The sequence below is a fragment of the Aplysia californica genome, unplaced genomic scaffold (assembly GCF_000002075.1).
Source record: "Aplysia californica isolate F4 #8 unplaced genomic scaffold, AplCal3.0 scaffold00006, whole genome shotgun sequence".
In the NCBI taxonomy this organism is placed as follows: domain Eukaryota; kingdom Metazoa; phylum Mollusca; class Gastropoda; order Aplysiida; family Aplysiidae; genus Aplysia; species Aplysia californica.
Genome location: NW_004797276.1, coordinates 2,827,265 through 2,845,688, shown reverse-complemented (window position 1 = coordinate 2,845,688; position 18,424 = coordinate 2,827,265). Strand labels below are relative to the sequence as shown.

At 39.9% G+C, this 18,424-nt stretch overlaps 1 protein-coding gene across 1 annotated transcript in view; it reads left to right on the top strand.

The window, feature by feature from the left end:
• Window positions 1–14,605, top strand: part of LOC101850615 (cysteine and histidine-rich domain-containing protein 1) — a 35,707-nt gene extending 21,102 nt beyond the window's left edge. The window contains exons 6-9 of the mRNA XM_005089524.3: window positions 502–572; window positions 4,739–4,841; window positions 6,350–6,535; window positions 14,278–14,605. Coding sequence (XP_005089581.2) covers window positions 502–572; window positions 4,739–4,841; window positions 6,350–6,535; window positions 14,278–14,400 — 483 coding nt within the window. The 3' untranslated portion in view covers window positions 14,401–14,605. The remainder of the gene's footprint in view (window positions 1–501; window positions 573–4,738; window positions 4,842–6,349; window positions 6,536–14,277) is intronic.
• Window positions 14,606–18,424: the final 3,819 nt, after the last annotated feature.

The window sequence follows — 18,424 nt, the reverse complement described above, 5'->3', positions numbered from 1 at the left end:
CCACGCCTCGCACTTCGCACATTGACCTAGCAATAGCATCAGCCGGGTCGCGGGTTGGGTCGCGATTGTCGGATTTCAGACGATTATGGGCAAACTTGCAGGACTATAATTGTTAGTTCTATTGGATGGGGTAGACCATCTAACCCCCTAATCTTCTGAAACATTAGAATAGTATTTGCTATTGCTGCAAGCATCTCATCATAACAAGTAAATAGTTACTGCTAGGCTGTTTGTTCTTTTTATGTTCAGCAGTATGGGCTGTCAGAAATCAAATAAGCTTCCCTTGGATTGTATTTTCATATATAACAGGGTTTGACTATTTTAGCATTTTGCTTCATCTTACATTTGAATTTCTTCATGCCAGAAGAAAAATTATTCTTTGTTTAACTGCATGCTATACAGGATGAGTAAAAAAAATAAAAATGACAGATATTTTTTTGACAGCAAGTATATGAAATATAGCTTTTTAGTCTTGACATTTGTTTGTTCCCTTTGTTTCAGTCATATCAAGGAGAACAAAGTAACCAGGAAACGTGTGTATATCATCCAGGTGTACCTATTTTCCATGAAGGGTAAGAGATTTGATTTGCTTATTACATATTTATGCATTTTTTAAGTACGGCAAGCTTTAATGGTACTAGTACTGCCACACTCATGATGTCTTTATATCATAGAGTTACCTCCTTTTAAACTAGAGTCCGTACGAGGTTACGTGACACGGACACATTTGAGTTTGTTGGCGGCCATTTTTAATGTGGCTAAAAAGTTTGTTTACATTTGAGTGGGCGTGTCTCTGCTCTTAGTCTTACGTGTTTTATTTGATTCTAACGTTATGTTTTGATTCAAAGCGATTCTCTTAAAGGTGCAAGCATGTGAAACCTCTTGTCCCTTTCTGGATTAACGTCTTACTGGTTCTGTCAGGCAGTTCAGTGATGTCTGTTTTCTTTTATTACATCATCTATTTTTAATGCATAATATGTCTTATAGACACAAATAGTCACTCCGGGTTTCTTTTTTAAAACATAAAGAACCATCAGTAAGGTTCTGGGCCATGTGAAGTTAAGGTTGACTAGCAGCTAGATCTTTTTCACTATGGGCAGGAAATTTCTTTATCAAACTGAAACAGTGTACTTTTTATTGTTTTGTTTTATTGAATGTTGTCCAAAAACACCTTAGTAAAGGTTTTTGTTTCAGTTATCACTACACTGAGTAGAAAAACAATTGACTAGGCTACAAAACAACGTATAAGTTCACTTTTTTATCTTTAGTGAGTCCAGAGTTGTCACAGTTGCTTTACTAATGTCCAAAATTATACTTACTTAAAACAGCAATAGGAGGAGCTTTAGTTTAGGTGCTGTATATGGTCTACTTTAGTTCTTAAAATCAATATAAACCAAAGTTTAATACCGACATAAGAAAACACTACTTACAATTTGGTATACTTTTAAAAAAAGTGAACATATGAATGAAAAATACAGTTTCCTGTTCAAATGTCACATGGGAAAGTTTAACTCGATTTTTAAAATACCAGTACATGTATTCATCATTTGTTTGGCTGAATTTGCTTTATCAAGAGCTTCAATGCATTCCTCTACACCTAAAGGCTGAAAAACTCAGGAATTTTTTTTTCCTGTGGCTCATCCTGATTTAATTTAATGCCAAACTCATACAGTCGAACCTGCCCTGACGGCCACCTCTATAAGACGGTCACCTGCACAAACGGCCACTTTCCTTTTCCCCCCTTGCGTTTTCTCTATATAATTTAACTGTGTAAAACGGGCACCTGTCCAACGCGGCCGCTGCCACCATAATTTAACACACAACCCCTATCACACTAAGCAATAACACCTGTCTTAGACGGCCACCTTAGAGACTCCATTACGTTTTGTCATAAATTGTGCACTGGCCCCTGGCGTTGTGGGCGAGCCGTCATAATTCAATCACCTGTCGTTGTTGTTAGGTAGTCCCTCCAACCGATCATGTTGCGTAGGCCCCTCCCACTGTTGACCAATAGCTACCAATTTTCAGCTGCTGGTGAGGTTAGCGAGTGATCCCTCATAACCCATAAGCCCCGCCCAGAACTCATACTCACATCGTAAGTGAGATGAGTGGTCACTGTTTAACCAGTCTGTAACAAAGGGCGTCAACATGAACTTGTGACAGAAGCGTCGCTCGTTCTCCGAGTGGTGGCGACCCGTGTGTTTGTTTTAACATAGCACTCTTTGTCTGATACATTTCGTTTTATTGTCACCCTTGTGCAAAATCAGCAACAAAATAAAAATTACAAACGAAATACAAAACAACAACAACAACAACAAAAACAACAACAATGGGGCTACTTTCGATTGGGACCTCAGATGGGAATGGTTTGTTTTCTTCGTCTTGATCAGTCCTGCCTAAGACGGCCACCTGTCTTATACGGCCACTTTTCTCCTTGACAATGGGTGGCCGTCTTACACAGGTTTGACTGTATATCTGAGGGGCGGCCGGGGGGGGGGGGGGGGGGGGGGGGTGGGATTGGGATTCGGGAGGAGAGAGAGGGTGGGGTGGTTATAGGAGGTTCCCATGACACCCACATCTTTTCATACTTCTTTTTAAAAGTTCTTTACGCCCTATACGCTTTGATTCGGTCAATAAGAAATAAACCACCTCGTAGATAAAGTGCTGATGAACAAATAAAGGTTGGGTTTTTTTCTTCTTCTTTTTAAAGCCCATATCTCTATCTCTATCTATTTAATAATACATTTATTTGTAGATCTAGTTGTAGAAAGAATGCCGTATTATTGCAATTTTGTAATTTAGATATAGTACGCCACGGCGCCCATGTAAAAAAAAAAATCAACAAGAACCAAACCTCGCCTATCGCGTATGAGAGAGAGAGAAAACATGCCTAGCCCATTGCTTTAGCATGAACTCCTTCACACAACTTGCCACAAAAAACATGGCGGACGCCGCTGTCAAATGTGGCCATCGCGCAGCAAGGCGAGAGAGGGGCGTACGGTATCAAGTACTATAGTGTACATCTATGCTTTATATACATATATATATATATATATATATATATATATATATATAGGATCATGTATAGAACTGCTGTGAGAGGTTTTGATGCAAGTTTTACTTTTATTCCATCTATTAACCAGGTCCTAAGTAGCTCCTTTGGTATCACACTTTCCTACACCATCTTTCATGAAAAACTGTAATTCCTGTTGGTGTTTCAACTTCGTTCTTTAAATGTGTAGAGTTAATCCTGTAGTGCAATATACTGTGAGCGATCTTTTGTGGATATCAGGTCGATCTTCATGATTTTTTCACCAGAAGTTAGAAAGACTTCCTCTCTATATGGTGTAGCGCATTACAAAACCCATCAGTTCAAAATTCCTATATGTTGTGGTGGTGTTTGTTTGGTAACGTGTATCTGGTTGATGCGCAAGGTGTCTGTTTTGGTGCATTATATCGTCTGTTTGAGTGCGCAATAGTACCATGTTTACAGCTCTAGATCTAGATCTAGCTCTTTTCTGACACTTTTCATCTTTCTCTATCCTGGCCTTGTCTTCTTTTCCTTGCAAGAAGTTCCTGTACTGACCGGAACAGAAGGCCAAGGTCAATGAGGCATGTTCTTTTTGGGAGCTGTGCGCCCCCTAACAGGAGATTTCCTTATACCGTGTGTATGTGTTTTGATAATGGATAAAAAGAAAGGTGCTGTGGACACAAGAAGGTGAAAGAAGAAGACAAGAATTAGACTATACCTAGATTAGTATTCTTAAAGGGAAAGGACAAAAAAGAAGAAGAAAAAGACGTGAAAAGAAGAAATTGAAAAAGAAAGGTGCTGTGGACACAAGAAGATGAAAGAAGAAAACAAGAATTAGACTATACCTAGACTAGTATTCTTAAAGGAAATTATAATGCATCCAAACGGAAGGAAAACAGTCTGTTTCAGTGCACAATGCAGGTCATAAAGAAATAACTTAATAAGTAAAACTACCAAAGGGCCTAGAAGCCACACTATCAATGCCAAATAGCAGAAAAGCCGATATTGCACACTTAAACGGACAGCACAAATTTGGTCTGCTTCAGTGCGCAACCCTATCTGGCATGTTCCTGGGCATTAAGAAGCAGCCTGCGATAGTATTTATCGATTCTAGTATACATTCTACGATACATAAGAGCAAGATTAACTAGATGTGCTAAATAATCGACTACTCAAGCTCTTAGTAAATTCACCGATACCGGTTACAAAAACCATCAATATGAAGGGGCAAAACTTTCCGACACCGTAGAACCACGTGCATTGACTGGAACATCCAAAACGAAAGTGAAATAAACTGCATTCTGCGCATGCTCACAGAAAGTGACCTCGTTTTCGCTATTCTTATCCAAAACAAAGCAGGAGACCTGGGGTTGTGCACCCAAGCAGACCCGCAGTGACGTGGATAGACTCTATATATCTTATCTTTGTTTTCTGATCACCTTCTGGATGGTAGGAATAAAATGTCAAAGGCTGTTCTTTCTGTTAGGCTTCTGACTTTTACATATTATGTTTAGCCTACCTATTTTACTACAACTTACTACAAGAGAATAATGTTCTTTGTCTTTCATGCAACCACACATATTTTTAAAAGGTTTTCTTTAAGTATGATGACTTTTGAAATGCATTCGCATCTTGTTCCCTGAAGCAGTTTACTTTTTGATTGATTTTTGATGTTTCATAAACTTATTTTTGTTACTTTTTTTAAAGAATGAAGTACTGGACATGCTGCCAAAGGAAAACATCAGACTTTGATGCTTTTCTGAATCAGGAAGGCTGTGAGACGGGTTGTCATAACTGGATCAAACCAAAGGTAGGCTGTCATTATAGTATTCATACAGTATAGCAGGCACATAGTGAAAAACGTACGGTGAATAGATTTTCAGATTTGTATTCAAAATGTGCACTCAGCGTAAACAGTTTGTACATGATAACAGAGAAAAAAAATGGCGTCAGCGAGGGTAGATCTAATTAAACTAATTAACCTGACTGCAAATTTCGTTTTCTGAAGAAGCCATGATGAAGCTGTGATGAAAAAGAGAAGGGGGGATGGGGACAGTATGAGTGTTGGTTACGACCTCACTTAAAGCTGAGGGCAATAACATAGGTCTAGGAACTTTATTGTATACATCACAAAAGTGTTTAGTGGTAGACCTAGCCTAGCAATGCACCTATTAGTCATTGTTGGCTCTTAACACTTTCCTTACCATGAGCAGCATTTTGCAGCTCGCGTACCTTGCGTCGCTGGACTGAGAGCCGCAAAATACGGCTCGAGTGGCTTGCTATCTATTCGAATCCAGTAATGAAAAGACACGAAGTTCTCGGCCAATCCACGTTTTCAAAATAATAGAATAGACTTCCTGTTAGCAGATACGAAAGAAAATATAGCACTGAGAGACGATTTTGAGTCATTTCAGCCCTTTTTTGTCCCCTTCGAAACGTTAATATGAGAAAAAAAAGCGCTACCTTGACTTCAGTATATGTCTCATATTTTCACTTCTATGTTAGGTACACAAACATAACTTCAGCATTTCTTCGCATTACTTGAGGGAACTTACCTGGGAAGTTTGAATGATGCTGTTGTTGTACTTTTTTAGATATGACCTTTCAAAGCTGGAAAATTTTTGATTTCATATGACACTTTCGATATTGCATAATCACTTTTAGAAACCAAAAGTAATATAATTGGAATAAATATTCAATATTGTATCGCCATCTGATGGATCATTTTTTAACCTTCAGTTTGATGGGCCATAAGATATGGTTTGTGTGTGTTAAGTAAGATATTTTGTCATTTTCCTTTGGCGGGGTAGGGGTGTAAAAATAGGTCAGGGAAAAGCCCTGGGCCAGTGGTGGATTTTGGCCTGGTAGGAAAAGAGTTAAGTTGGCGCCCAGCACACGTTCTTTTTAAATGTACTTTAACAGAGATTGCACACTATGTAACACCTTACTGTCTAAGTTAGGTCTAGGTGAAGTTGTAGCAGAGAGTGAACCATGTTCATTACATTATTATTTTTAAAAGATTGCCTGTTGTTCTGTTTAAGATAAAGGAAAATAATTGAATATCATTTACTATTGTACTATGGTTTCTCTCGGGGAATTATGTTACATATTAAACGAAGTAACTCAAAACAGGACATGCTTAATGATGAGCTTAAAAAAGGGAGAGGGACATCTGTTGATATATTCGATTGACATAAGCCACTTTTGTCTGTTTGCCAGTTATTGTACTTTTAATCTATTTTGTGAATCTTCAGAATTTGTCAATTGTCAAAAAGTTGCAAAAGCTCCTATTTGTATACTTTCTGTTTCTGCTGCTAGATGTCGGAAGAGAAGCAGGTGCGAATGGACTGGCACCAGACTCCTTCAACTGTTTGCTTATCCATCTTTGCCAAAGTGGCCATGCCAGATCGAACAGTGGTTAAAGCCAACCGGGTATGCTGCCAGGTTGACATTGTCTATGAGGGCGGGAACAACGTTTACAACAAGACATTTATACTGCGGGAGGTTAGTATGAGTTACAGCGGAGTCCACTTATAACGAGTCCTGAGATAACGAGAAATCTGTTATAAAGACACCATTCTAATTCTAAAACCCCATTTTTTTCCCTTCTTTATCTTAGTCTAGTAAATAAAATACTGCTATAGCGCAATCAGACAAACACACGAGTCGGTTATAGCGGAATATTGCTGCTGCTGTGCACAGTGCATAGGCCAGTTATACATGATAAAACCTCGCCATGGAAATGCCCCTTGTGCAGTGATGTCGGTCCTTCACACAAGTAAACAAGTAAGTAAACCTCGCCAGTTGAGAAACTTGTTGGGGAACTATCGAAACCCAGGACCTTACATCAACTCCTTGAGCGAAACAAAGAATGGGAGAGCCCACATCCCACATGTGCCAACAATGAAGGCCGGAGAGAATGAGTGGGAAGGGTGTGGTATGCGCAGACATGCAGAACGCATCGCGTGATAGGCCAGCCTAGTCTAGATTATCTAGGCCTACCACTACCATGCCTCTCACTTCTCCAATGCGGGGATGGAGAGGTCACAATGCTGTGATGGATGGAGCGAATGTGTGACGTGCGCAAGCAAACTGAACGCACCACGGGGTGTGGTGTGGTGGGGAACAACACAGCGGGCGAGTTAGCCTAGTAGAGAGCCCTTTCTGTCAACATTGCAAGCGCTAGAGATAGAAACCTGATTCGATTTTTGATCAAGTAAGACTGAAAGGTCATGTTGAACAATATCATCGTCAGGGGAGATAACAAAAAGAAATAAACAGAACACAAAACTCATAGATTAGGCCTACTGTATTATTTCCTTTGAATTTTATTACTGGATCCCTTATAACGACAATCCTGGTATAACGCACATTTCGCACCGGTCCCCTCCCTCTCGTTATAATAGGATTCCAGTGTAACAGAATGGGCTTGTAACATTGTGCACTCGGTAACCACTTATGTCTCCTTATAATGGAAGGTCAGTAAATGCACACTTGCACCTACTTTACCCAACTGTGGAGCAATGACAATGAAAAATTAAATTTTTATCGAAATTGCTTAGAAACAAGCTTAACTTTTTGCCACTTCTTTTTGGATCGATAACAACATTTATACTGCCAGCAGTGGGCAACGGGAAACCACTGCTGTAATATCCCAAGACCAATCATGGAAAAGTACATTCATTTATCAGATATGGTTTCTTAGGAGACTGCTAAGAATATCGTGGAAAGAAAAGAAATCAAATGAGGTAGTGCTTGAAGAAGCCCACGTGGGATGCTCAATGTTAAAAACAATCAGGAAATGACAAATGCAGTTTTTGGGACACCTGAATAGACATAAGGGTCTTGAACATCTAGCTCTCACTGGCAAAATTGAGGGCAAGCGAGGCAGGGGTAGGCCCAGAACAACATACTTAGGGAACCTAAACAAATGGGTAATAGGGAAAGATCAGGGAAACGTAGCTTTTTTGAGAGCATCCGAGCAAAGGAATGAATGGAAAACCATGATCGCCGATTTCTGTCGCAGATCTGGCACTGGATGATGATGAACAACATTTGCCACTTGGAGGCGCCGATGTGCGCCACCATCGCTAACCACCGTAGTCGCCGATGTGGGCCGTTTACACTACTTTCGTTTCTACATTGTCTCCAGGATTCCCGCAGCCTCCTTGAATTCAAGGAGTCCTTGAAAACTGCTTGAATTTGCTTTCAAGGAAAAATATCCCTGAAAACTCCTTGAATTTTGCCAGATCGGATAGGAACACGTGTACAGGGTGACTGCCAGGCTCCGGGAATCCCGGGGGCTCCTGGAATTACCCAAGAGTTTGAAGCAAATCACCGAGACCCGGAATGCAACGGGAATTTTAAGAAATCTGTAAATTGCCCCGTGAAAGACCCGGGAAAATACATAAACGTTCTCAAATATTTGAAAACCAAATCCGATAACGTCCTTGAGTTTATTTTTGCGGGTCGCGATTGTGAAAAATATAATATTCATTCGGCCTTTCCCGGTCTGAGAGTACGTTACACGCGCACAGGTGGTTATGGCGGGAACAAATGGAAGTGTTGTGTATGTGTGATACCGAAGCTCGATCGGGAAAATCAAGATTTACTTTCGCTTTCGTTACCACCAAGAAATTTGTCGGTAGGATCTATAGTAGTCTGATAGCGCCAATTTTGTAACATGCTGGTTCTGCATTACAAACGCTGTGTCGCCATGAAAATAATTCGTTTGTCCTGTGCTGTCACTTGTGAAAAAAACAGAAAGAAAAGGAAAGCTTCTTGTCGGGCTCGCCATCGTGACCGGTCATTGAACCTGTGTGTTTTCGTCACATCGTGAGTATCGGCGATGGTTGAGGTCACCAAAGTTCATGCAAAGTCTGAGCGCTGCGAAGTATAGGACTCGGAAATGGGGGGATTATTGATTTTTTTAAAAGACACACGCGGTGGGGGGGCTGAGGTTGAAGGCAACACCGGATGACAAAAACTGAACTTGGAAGCTGATTTTACTTTTCAGAATTTTGATTACTACTATCTAGAGCTCTCTGCGCAGCGCGCTTGGTGCAGGCCTTGTGTGGAATCAGGATCAGTCATACTCAAACCTTGTAAGCCGTGTTTTTGTAACTAAAGGGTTCCCGTTTCATTTATTGCACATGAAGGTCTATATTCTGTATTTTAACTTTCTGTTCAAGATTTGCAGATTTTCAGTGTCACTGCATCTTGCCCTCCCACAGTTCTTACACCTCTCTCACTGAATAGGTCTCCTTGAGCCATTCATGTTATTTTATTCTACTTTGAGTTAGAGCAATAATTTTTGTCTTTCACGTTTATTATAATATAGACCTTGACACCCAAACTGGTTCTTGACTGTGGATATTCTGGTTCTAGGCCTTTTCTCAGGCTCAAAGCAAGATTCATTTTTATATAGTTAATATAGGCGAATATGATGAGGGGAAAATATAAATAAGTAAGAACAGACTGAAATACCTAAGTCACAGTATCCCAGTGCCACTCTGACATCATGTTGTTGACTGGATATTATAATGTACCTACATGCGTGCGTGCCACGTGTGTGTGTGTGTGTATATTGTATTATTTATATAATATATAAATGGAGCATGCACTGTCATTGTTTTGTAACATGCCCCTGGAGAATGGATGAGCCTCTCCCCTCCCCCAACCGCCTGGAAAATTGAGAAGCCGGGTTGGCAGTCACCCTGGGAACAGTTTTTTGTAGGATGATCGAAACTATGATATGGTTCTTTTCGGACAAGTGTAGGCCTTTGAAAATAGGCTTTCGTCATGAATTTTTTGCCCGAATCTCCTTGAATTAAACAAATTTCTCCTTGAAACCTGAAACCCCCTTGAATTTGATGGGAAGTTCATGGCAGGAACCCTGTGTCTCGCTTCGTGCGTGGTCACACGGGATTGCCGAGCTTTTAGCGATAATCTAGAGTGGTTGCTCTTTACTGTCGTGTTTATTTGGTGAAAATCGATTGAAGCACACGAGAGTGGCGATTTTTTAAATTTCTCGGTTTATTAGAGACTTAAGTCTAACTTCGTGGACGAAATTTTGCATCTCTACAGAGTTGCTACAGGCACTGTATATGATGGAGACACTTATAATTGGGATTTAAGTGCCGATGTCGTCGACCAAGGGGCTAGATCTAGTGCTAGTAGTACAAGTAGTCACTCGGACACTCAGTCATGAGAGTGAGAGCGAGAACTAGGAGAGCAAACACGATGTCACAGATCTAGATCTAGATCTAGGCTCTAGGGGAGGGGAACAACTATGAGAGTGATGTTGATGGTGAGATCGTTGCTGGAGGTGATGATTTAGAAGACCCTGACGAAGGAGATAGGCCAAGCACCCACAGCATTTTAGCTAGATCTAGTAGGCTACTACTACGTAAAAAAAGAAGGGAGGAGCAACGCTGGGGCTGTGGGCGCTTCCACAACACATCCTTTTGAGCACGTCATGATCAGGATGCATGGAAAGAATGGATCGTGCCACTACTGTGCAAAGACCAGAGACTTTACAAAGCGTGGCAGAGCGAGTGAGACAGTGACAGGATGCAATTTGTGCCAGGTTAGGCTTTGCAAAAGACTGTGCTGGGTGAAACATCATGAACTTCTTCGTGCATAAAGCGAGTTGTGTCTTTTGTGGGGGGGGGGGGGTTCACTTCAGAATTTTTTTTTCCTAATACACAATGATTTTTCATACAAAACCATACATTTTCTTGTAGTTTATTCATTTATCTGTGCTCTGACACTTAAACTGTAATTTTAGACTCATGCTCTGATTTTTAATGATTTTTTAAAACATTATAGTCATGCAGTCTAAGCGGAGTTGTGTCCCTTTTGCCAGAATTTCAGCCTTGTTGGGCAGGGATAGCTCTGAGGGTGAAAGGGTTAAATTGAAGAAGAGTAAATTCTAAGGATTATAGTTTTAAAATTCTAAAAATCGATTGATAAATAAAAAAGTTATTGGGATTTTTGTTTGCAAAATTTTGAGGAAAATATCACCAAAACGTGGGACGTGTCTTGACATATTTTGAGGAAAAACTGTTCATAAGTCAGTAATGAATTGGAGTATATGAATGAAACTTGGGGTCTTCCTGTGATTTTTAGTGCAGAATCTAGTTCTGCTATCACTTTTTTGATGTCTTTATTACTTTGGGTCTTAAAGACTAATATTTGCGTGAAATTTTTTTAACTGCGTGACATCGTTTTTACTGCTACCAACCACCCCTTCTACAGCTCAGTAAAGCGATATCAGGAAAACCCGTAATGAAGTCATCGGTGACCTATTTAGTTATAGGCAGCCAATCATATGCCGCCTAGCATTCACACGCCTCCTGCATGCCTGCAACTCGCATTTTGAATCCATGATCTAGTTTCCAGCTCTAGTGTTTTATCAATGGATGGGTGGTAATTTTAAGTTGGCACGTAAAATGTACTACACACAGAGATTTGAAATTCTACAGCAATAAAGAAGACATGTGGGGCGCCTATGTGGTCGGCGATCAATCCGCAGCTCCGCTTAGTTTTCGAACCACAGAGGAAAATTGCACAAACTCAGCAATTTCTCCAGTTCTAGGAATCTTTCGGCATTGTACGCACGCATGTTGTTAGTTTAACTCATTGAAGACGTAAGTTTTCCACCGAAAATTTCCCTGGAGACGCACGATTCTTACCTATTTTTAAAAAATCAGTGTGATAAACCTATCAACTGTACAGGTATAAAATTTGACACAAAGTAAGATCATCATGTATACTTACGTAAAATGTACTGATTGTAGTCAATTGGAATGGTTTCAAACAAGTAATACAAAGTGATATTATCTCTAAGAATAGTGACACTGCCAGGAGCATTGTAGTCTCCTGAATCAATAATCCCTAGCGCTTCGTTGGTAGTGGAAGGAGCATCCAGCAGCTCTCTGTTTCTTGCTTATGTAAAAAGTAGGTCAGGTCAGCGTGTTTCGGCAGATAGCTTATAGCGGACGATTTGGGGGACCAATGGTCAAAGGGGTACAACCACAATAAAGTTAAATGGTTTAACTAACACTGGGAGTCATTCATAGTCTTTAGGGCATTTAGTCTTCTTTGAAATGACACAACAAAGACGAAATGGCTTTTTGTCTACAGTGTCTTAATTGCATTATTAAGAATACTTTTCCATTATAGAGGTTTTCTCTTTCCTTTACTGTTAGTAGGTACCGGAAACTAAATTTTTAAAGTGTGTGTATGCCCAATGTATCTTCCATATATGCAAGGCCTATGTCTCCTGAGAATTTCGGTACCATTCTTTTACCTTTCAGTCAATTTTTAAGAGAATAACTGCTGTTTTAAATTTGATAAAATATTGTTAAGTCGCTAATTGGCTGCAACCCCATGTTTGATAGACAATAAAAGAGTACCATCACAATCTCCAGAGTACAATCACTATTACATAGATTTTTGTCAATTTTCAAGACTGTGAGATCATTACAAATCAGTATTTTATTGCCTCAAACGTGATGATTTGTCATTATTTCGACAAAAACACAGAGCGCTGACCCGGCCGGCGACGCACCGGCCCCTGCGGCGAGCGAGTCGGCTCTATACTGTAGTGTTTACAGAGTGCTCCCCGTTTAGGGGGTCACATGCTTTCCGAGTTTTTTTGTTTTTTTAGTGTTAGTAGAGGTTTTATGGCGCTCGCAACTGCATGAGCGCCAGAAGATTAGAGGTGTTACAAGAGAGTAACAAACAAAAAAGAAAAAGGGGAGATAAGGACGATAGATGTTTGGTAGGAAAGAAGGAGTTTCACGGAAGGATTGATGCAAAGTAATTTCAAGCCGATGACTTTATTCTAATAGAAAATTAACTGATCTTTCTGTCAGTACCCTTTTTGAGCCTATATTTTACATATTTCGTGTTAAAAATTATTTTTGAAAACTTTGACGTTATGTTTAAAGGCTTTCCATTTAAATGCCAGAGGCCAAAAATATACCGCGGGAAAGCCCATTCAAAGCTCTATATATTCTCCGCCAATGGAAAGACGGTATTTAATCATCAATCTTTCCGTAAAGTATTTGAATGCATGCATGTAAATTTTTTAACTGGCCGACCACGCATTTCGACTGCGAGGGGCTTCACTTTCCTCGGCGATTTTTGAGCTCCAAGTACCCGAAGAAACAGCGATCTGAATTAACCTGATTTCACCGTAACCACACGCTCGGAAGGCAGTGAGTGCCTGCGAGGCCGTGTTCACGCTACCTACTGTTAGTCAAAGTTTTCCTGATTGTTTTTACAATAAAAAATACTTGTGTCACAGTTAATCAAAATGAGAATATGGTTGTGCTAAATATGGAGTTTCAATAGTATCAGAAAAAAGTCCAGATGATTAAGGTGAAAATATCAAGGTCTTTCTTTTGTTGCCCCCACCTGTTGAAAAAAAGAAAAGCTTTTTGACTTTACCCAAGGAAACATTTATGTAGTGCTAAATGTGATGTCAGCTCCAAGACTGGAGTTTACATTTTCAGATCGCTGCCTCTTAATTACACAAAGTTCAATCTGAAATTTTTTCGCTTCTTGAGTTACTATTACCATGAAGTCAGAAACCAATTGTTCTGTCTGTTCTACCAAAATTGTAAAATTATTCAGCGGTTATCAAGATATTCAAAGAATTCCATTCGTAAAAGCTTGTCATGATGTGAAACTCAAAATCTTTGTCGTCAAATTTCTCAATACTAGGTACTGAGCAGATAGAACTTCGTAATTCTGAGGTAGCGAAATGTCAACTGTATAAAAATAATTTTTTACAAGCTATAAACTTTTAAAAAAAATGTAGGTATTTTATGGCTCTTTCAAAACAATTTAGATCATTTACGAGGTGGAATTATAATACAGATCTCTTGTGAGGGGACAGCATTAAAATAAAGCAAATAATTAAAATCATGTCTAAATATAGATTACCTCAGAGCTTATGTTTTCTGAAAACAGCACAAATAATGTAGACCGTTATCTGGAAATGTGTTCTGCTATAGTTTTAGTGAGTTTTACGGCTCTTCAACCACAATAAGGCAGAAGATTAGAGATGTTACAAGAGAGTAAGAAACAAAAAAGAAGGAAAGATAATGAAGATAGATGTTTGATGAAAAAGAAGGAGTGAACCATACCAGAATACCCTCCACCCACCCACATGTTGCGTCTGTATAAAGTAGTATTTATTTTTTTCTTTTTATCCTCATTCTGTTCTTTCACAGGCTATAGATCCCAATAGGAGTGACGTGAAGCTGTTGGGAACAAAAGTGGAAATCAATTTGAAGAAGGCCTCAGCTTTTTCGTGGCCATCTTTAGAACTCCCACCTCCAGCTACATCGTCATGAGTCCACACTGTGTTCACCATTAATTTATCTTATGTTGTAAAAAAAAAGCGTTGTTCTTGGTTTATCTTGTTATTGGGGTGAAGTGGAAAAGATGAGTTTTCCCTTTTTTTCCAAGGCTGTCTTTGTTTTTTAAATTTTTATACAAATGTTTCAATTTGTTCTTGATGGGATAAAAGAAAAGAGATGAGAGTTTCTTCCTATTTTTTACTAGGCTGTCTTTATTAATAATTTCTTTTATATGGGCATTATTCTAAGCTAATTTGGAGTGTTCCTGTTTGAGTGTCCATTAGTTATACAGTCGAACCTGTGTAAGACGGAATCGCAAAGGAGCGGGGAAAAATTCCAGTCTTCGACAGGGGAATTTAGGGGGTGGGGGTGGGGGGGGGGGGTTCAAAGGCCCAGCCGGTGGGATCAAGGATCGCTTGTCCAATCGGCAAGCAGTGATCAAAACTTCACACCTCTCAGCTGCTATCCTGTCTGATACTGATAGTGACAGTGACATGCGTCAGTCTTACTTATCCAATTACCACCAGTGCTTGCCTTTCATAGGACCACTGTTTGACCTATCAAAAACAGATACGTTTGAACATCTCCTTCGCTTCCCCCCTTAGTCCCACCCACTAATGCCACCCCTCACTGCCATCATTGTAACAACGATTCAAGGAACTCTTTTGTCGGCTGGCCGTACGATCAGGGCGGCAGACATTGGTCAATCTAATTTCACACCTCTGGCTTATGGCTACCCAGGAAAGTTTCCGTAGTGGCTGGCTACTTGAGCACTCTCACGGGCAGTCGTGAGATATCACACCCACACTACCCTGACCATCTGCAGCGCTCAGTGCTCACATGATGGGGTAACTTAGGGTAACTTCTACTCTACCCCCATTGCACCCCTACTCCCCTTCCTCGCCCAGCGGCATGGCCATGGCGTTAAGTTTAGAGCCGGCGGAATCAAACTTGCGAGTTTTATTTCAAATCAGGGCTGTGCGGGCAAAGCATTTTCTGTCTTAGACGGGTGAAACCCTCGGAAGGGAGAGGATTTTTCTTTCCGTTTCCTCGTTGGACAGGTTTCCGTTTTATACAGGTAATTAAAGAGGAATATATCAAGGGGGGAGGGGGGAGATTCCGTTAAGACAGGTTTCCGTTTTATACAGGTAATTAAAGAGGAATATATCAAGAGGGGAACGGGGAGATTCTGTAAAGATAGGTTTCCATTTTACACAGGTTTCCGTTAAGGCAGGTTCGACTGTATTTGGGTTTATTTTGTAACAACGAGAAAGTTTGCTACACGGCGCACCGGCAATGGAATTTTAGGTGTAGCGGGGGGTTCCCTGCCGAGCGCCTTATCACGTCGGGGTCCCTGTCGCCGCTCTGTCTGGGTCGACTTCATTTTTGGTACTTTTCAACGTACAGTTTTAGGTGTATCCCTGCATTTATGGTAATTATCATTTAATGCACCCAAAGCACACATTTCTGCTCTTGAGACCCAAAAAAAACAACAGACATTGTAACTTGTCTGGTTATTTTGTTAGAGGCGTTGAAGTCGGCAATGCTAAACTGTAACAATTTTTTTACAAGTGTGAATGAAAAAAAAATGAATGAAAATAAAGCCACGCAACAAAAACTGTCGAACTTTTGGAACATGAACGACATAACAATGGTGCAGATACTCAGAAAAGATGGTATCTGCGCGTATAATAGGAAGTTGTAATTTTGCAACTTTATCCATCTGGCACGCAATTCGCTATGAAGTAATTCCTCCAAATACAACTTAATGTGTCTAATATAATCGTGAATATTCGCATATTTTCTCTAAAGTTTATCAAAATTACCCTGATGTCTCTTTATGAGAAAGTACAAACCGATTTTAGTGCCAGAGTACATCTACAACAATGCAATACACGAACAGTAGGCTATCAGTTACACTCCATAAATAATTTCTAGTTTTCCAGTGACACTGAATCAGCACCAGGCTTTTCCAGCTTTTTTTTTCGTTTTTATACCATTTACAATAACTGACAATATGTCTGACACAAAAACTAAGGATGAATGTGTTAACTGTCATTATTTTTATTTCATACAAGAAGTTCATCTCTACCCATGTATAATACTATTAACACAGTTGTTTTAAAAAAAAATCGCATAACATTATATCTTTCTTAGTTTTGATGCAGGCAGAGTAACTTTCTCTTGTTTAATGGTACAGTGGGTGTCGCATTCAACGAGGTCACATTCAACGAGAAGTCGGCTCGAACGAGGCAATCCCTGATTTTTTCCCCTCTATATATGTAAATATACGTCGGCTCCAACGAGGTTGCAAAGAGACCGAAGTCGCTTTCAACGAGGTCGCAATAACCAAATAAAAGCAATTAACTTTTTTAACAGCTCCAAAAGCGAATAATTTTTCTCCTTTCTCTCCATCTCATATTCTCAGGCAAAGAAAGCACAAGGCCCATCCTCAATTCCTAACACACATAGATGTACGCTATAAGTTTAAAAGGGGGTAACTCTATGCTAACACATTGTATTGCTAGATCTAGATTCTAGTGTGCCTCCTAATATGGACCCCAAAGCCAAGAGGATGGGCGAGAGTTAGCCTATGGTAGGGATGGGAGGGGGTGGGTGAAACTGGATGAACTCTGGATGGGTTGGTCTAGATCGAGACCTTTTTTTTTCAATTTTCTTTTCTTCCCCTGATCAGAAAATCCAAGCTCCTTCCTTTACTTTATGTAGATCTAGGCCTAGATGTGAGAGGGTATGTTTCCACACGAGAAGTGTTCCGGAAAAAAAATATTTTAAAATGCACAAATGACGGTCAGAACACGGCTCAAACACGCGCACACTTATGCTGTTTGAGATTTTCGTCATCAGGGGGAACAACTGTTTTAATTATTGGTATTGGTACATCATGTAATTTATACTTAATAACTTGTCTCTTTTTTTTTTTCTTTAGCCTTAGTCCCGTTCAACCAGAGGTCGGATCCAACGAGGACAACAAGCCGGTCCCAGCAACCTCGTTGAATGCGACCCCCCCACTGTAGAACAAGAGCTAATGCTGAGTGTCTTAGTTTAAAAAATGCAGATGTGCATCTTTCTTCTCTTATAACTTGCGCAGGTTTAAAGATTTATCATGGTAAAAGACATGATATTCGTAGTCAGTTTAACACATATTTTGGAGAGATCTGTCATGCTGTTTTAAAACAATCATTTATTCATGTAACTAAAATAGGACAAATTGGGTACTTTACAAACACTTATCTCAAAGAAAACTAAGGCACAGAAATTAACCATTCTAACGCAGAGTAAATCTCAAGACATTGAGCTTTTAGTACATGCGCGTAATGGTTTGCTGTGTGGGATGGGGAAGAAGTTTTATCGTTTCAAACGTAGACAAAAATGCGAACTTCTTAACTGACAACGGCAAAGTCGCTTCAGGGCTCATTAACCCCGTGACCCCGAGCCGGGGAACTCCAGCAGGCCGCTGAGTCACGCTAACTAAAGGTAACGGAATCGGGTGAAAAGTGACGCCGTGGCTAAGATTTTGAGATCTGTCTTATATCTTCTTTGTCGGTACCTTTGTCAAATAACTTTGGATCTCATTTTATCTTTTAGTCTCTACACATTTTTCCTTTTGTTAATTGTTGGTGAAAAAGTCTTACGTTTTAAGGATGAATAATATATGATGAGTATCAGTTTGTGATACTGTAGAGAAGGATGTGAAACAGGACTGTCTGTGACTTTTGTGGGAGAAATGCAGTCTCCTTTGGTAAGTTTGGTGTTTATTTGAAAGTAATAAAAAATTATTCCCTTTGCTTTGTGAATAAAGTCATGAAAGAAAACTGACATGGTTTCCATGTTGTTTATAAAAAGTACAGTGGAAACCTGATATAACAGGGATGATGGGAGTAGAGAAAATGTCCTGTTATCTTATCCCTGTTAAATCAGAAATGCAAGGAAAGTAAACATTGGTTGACTAATCCAGCTGTACTTATTCATGGGTAGTTTCCCTTGCCACAAGTACCCA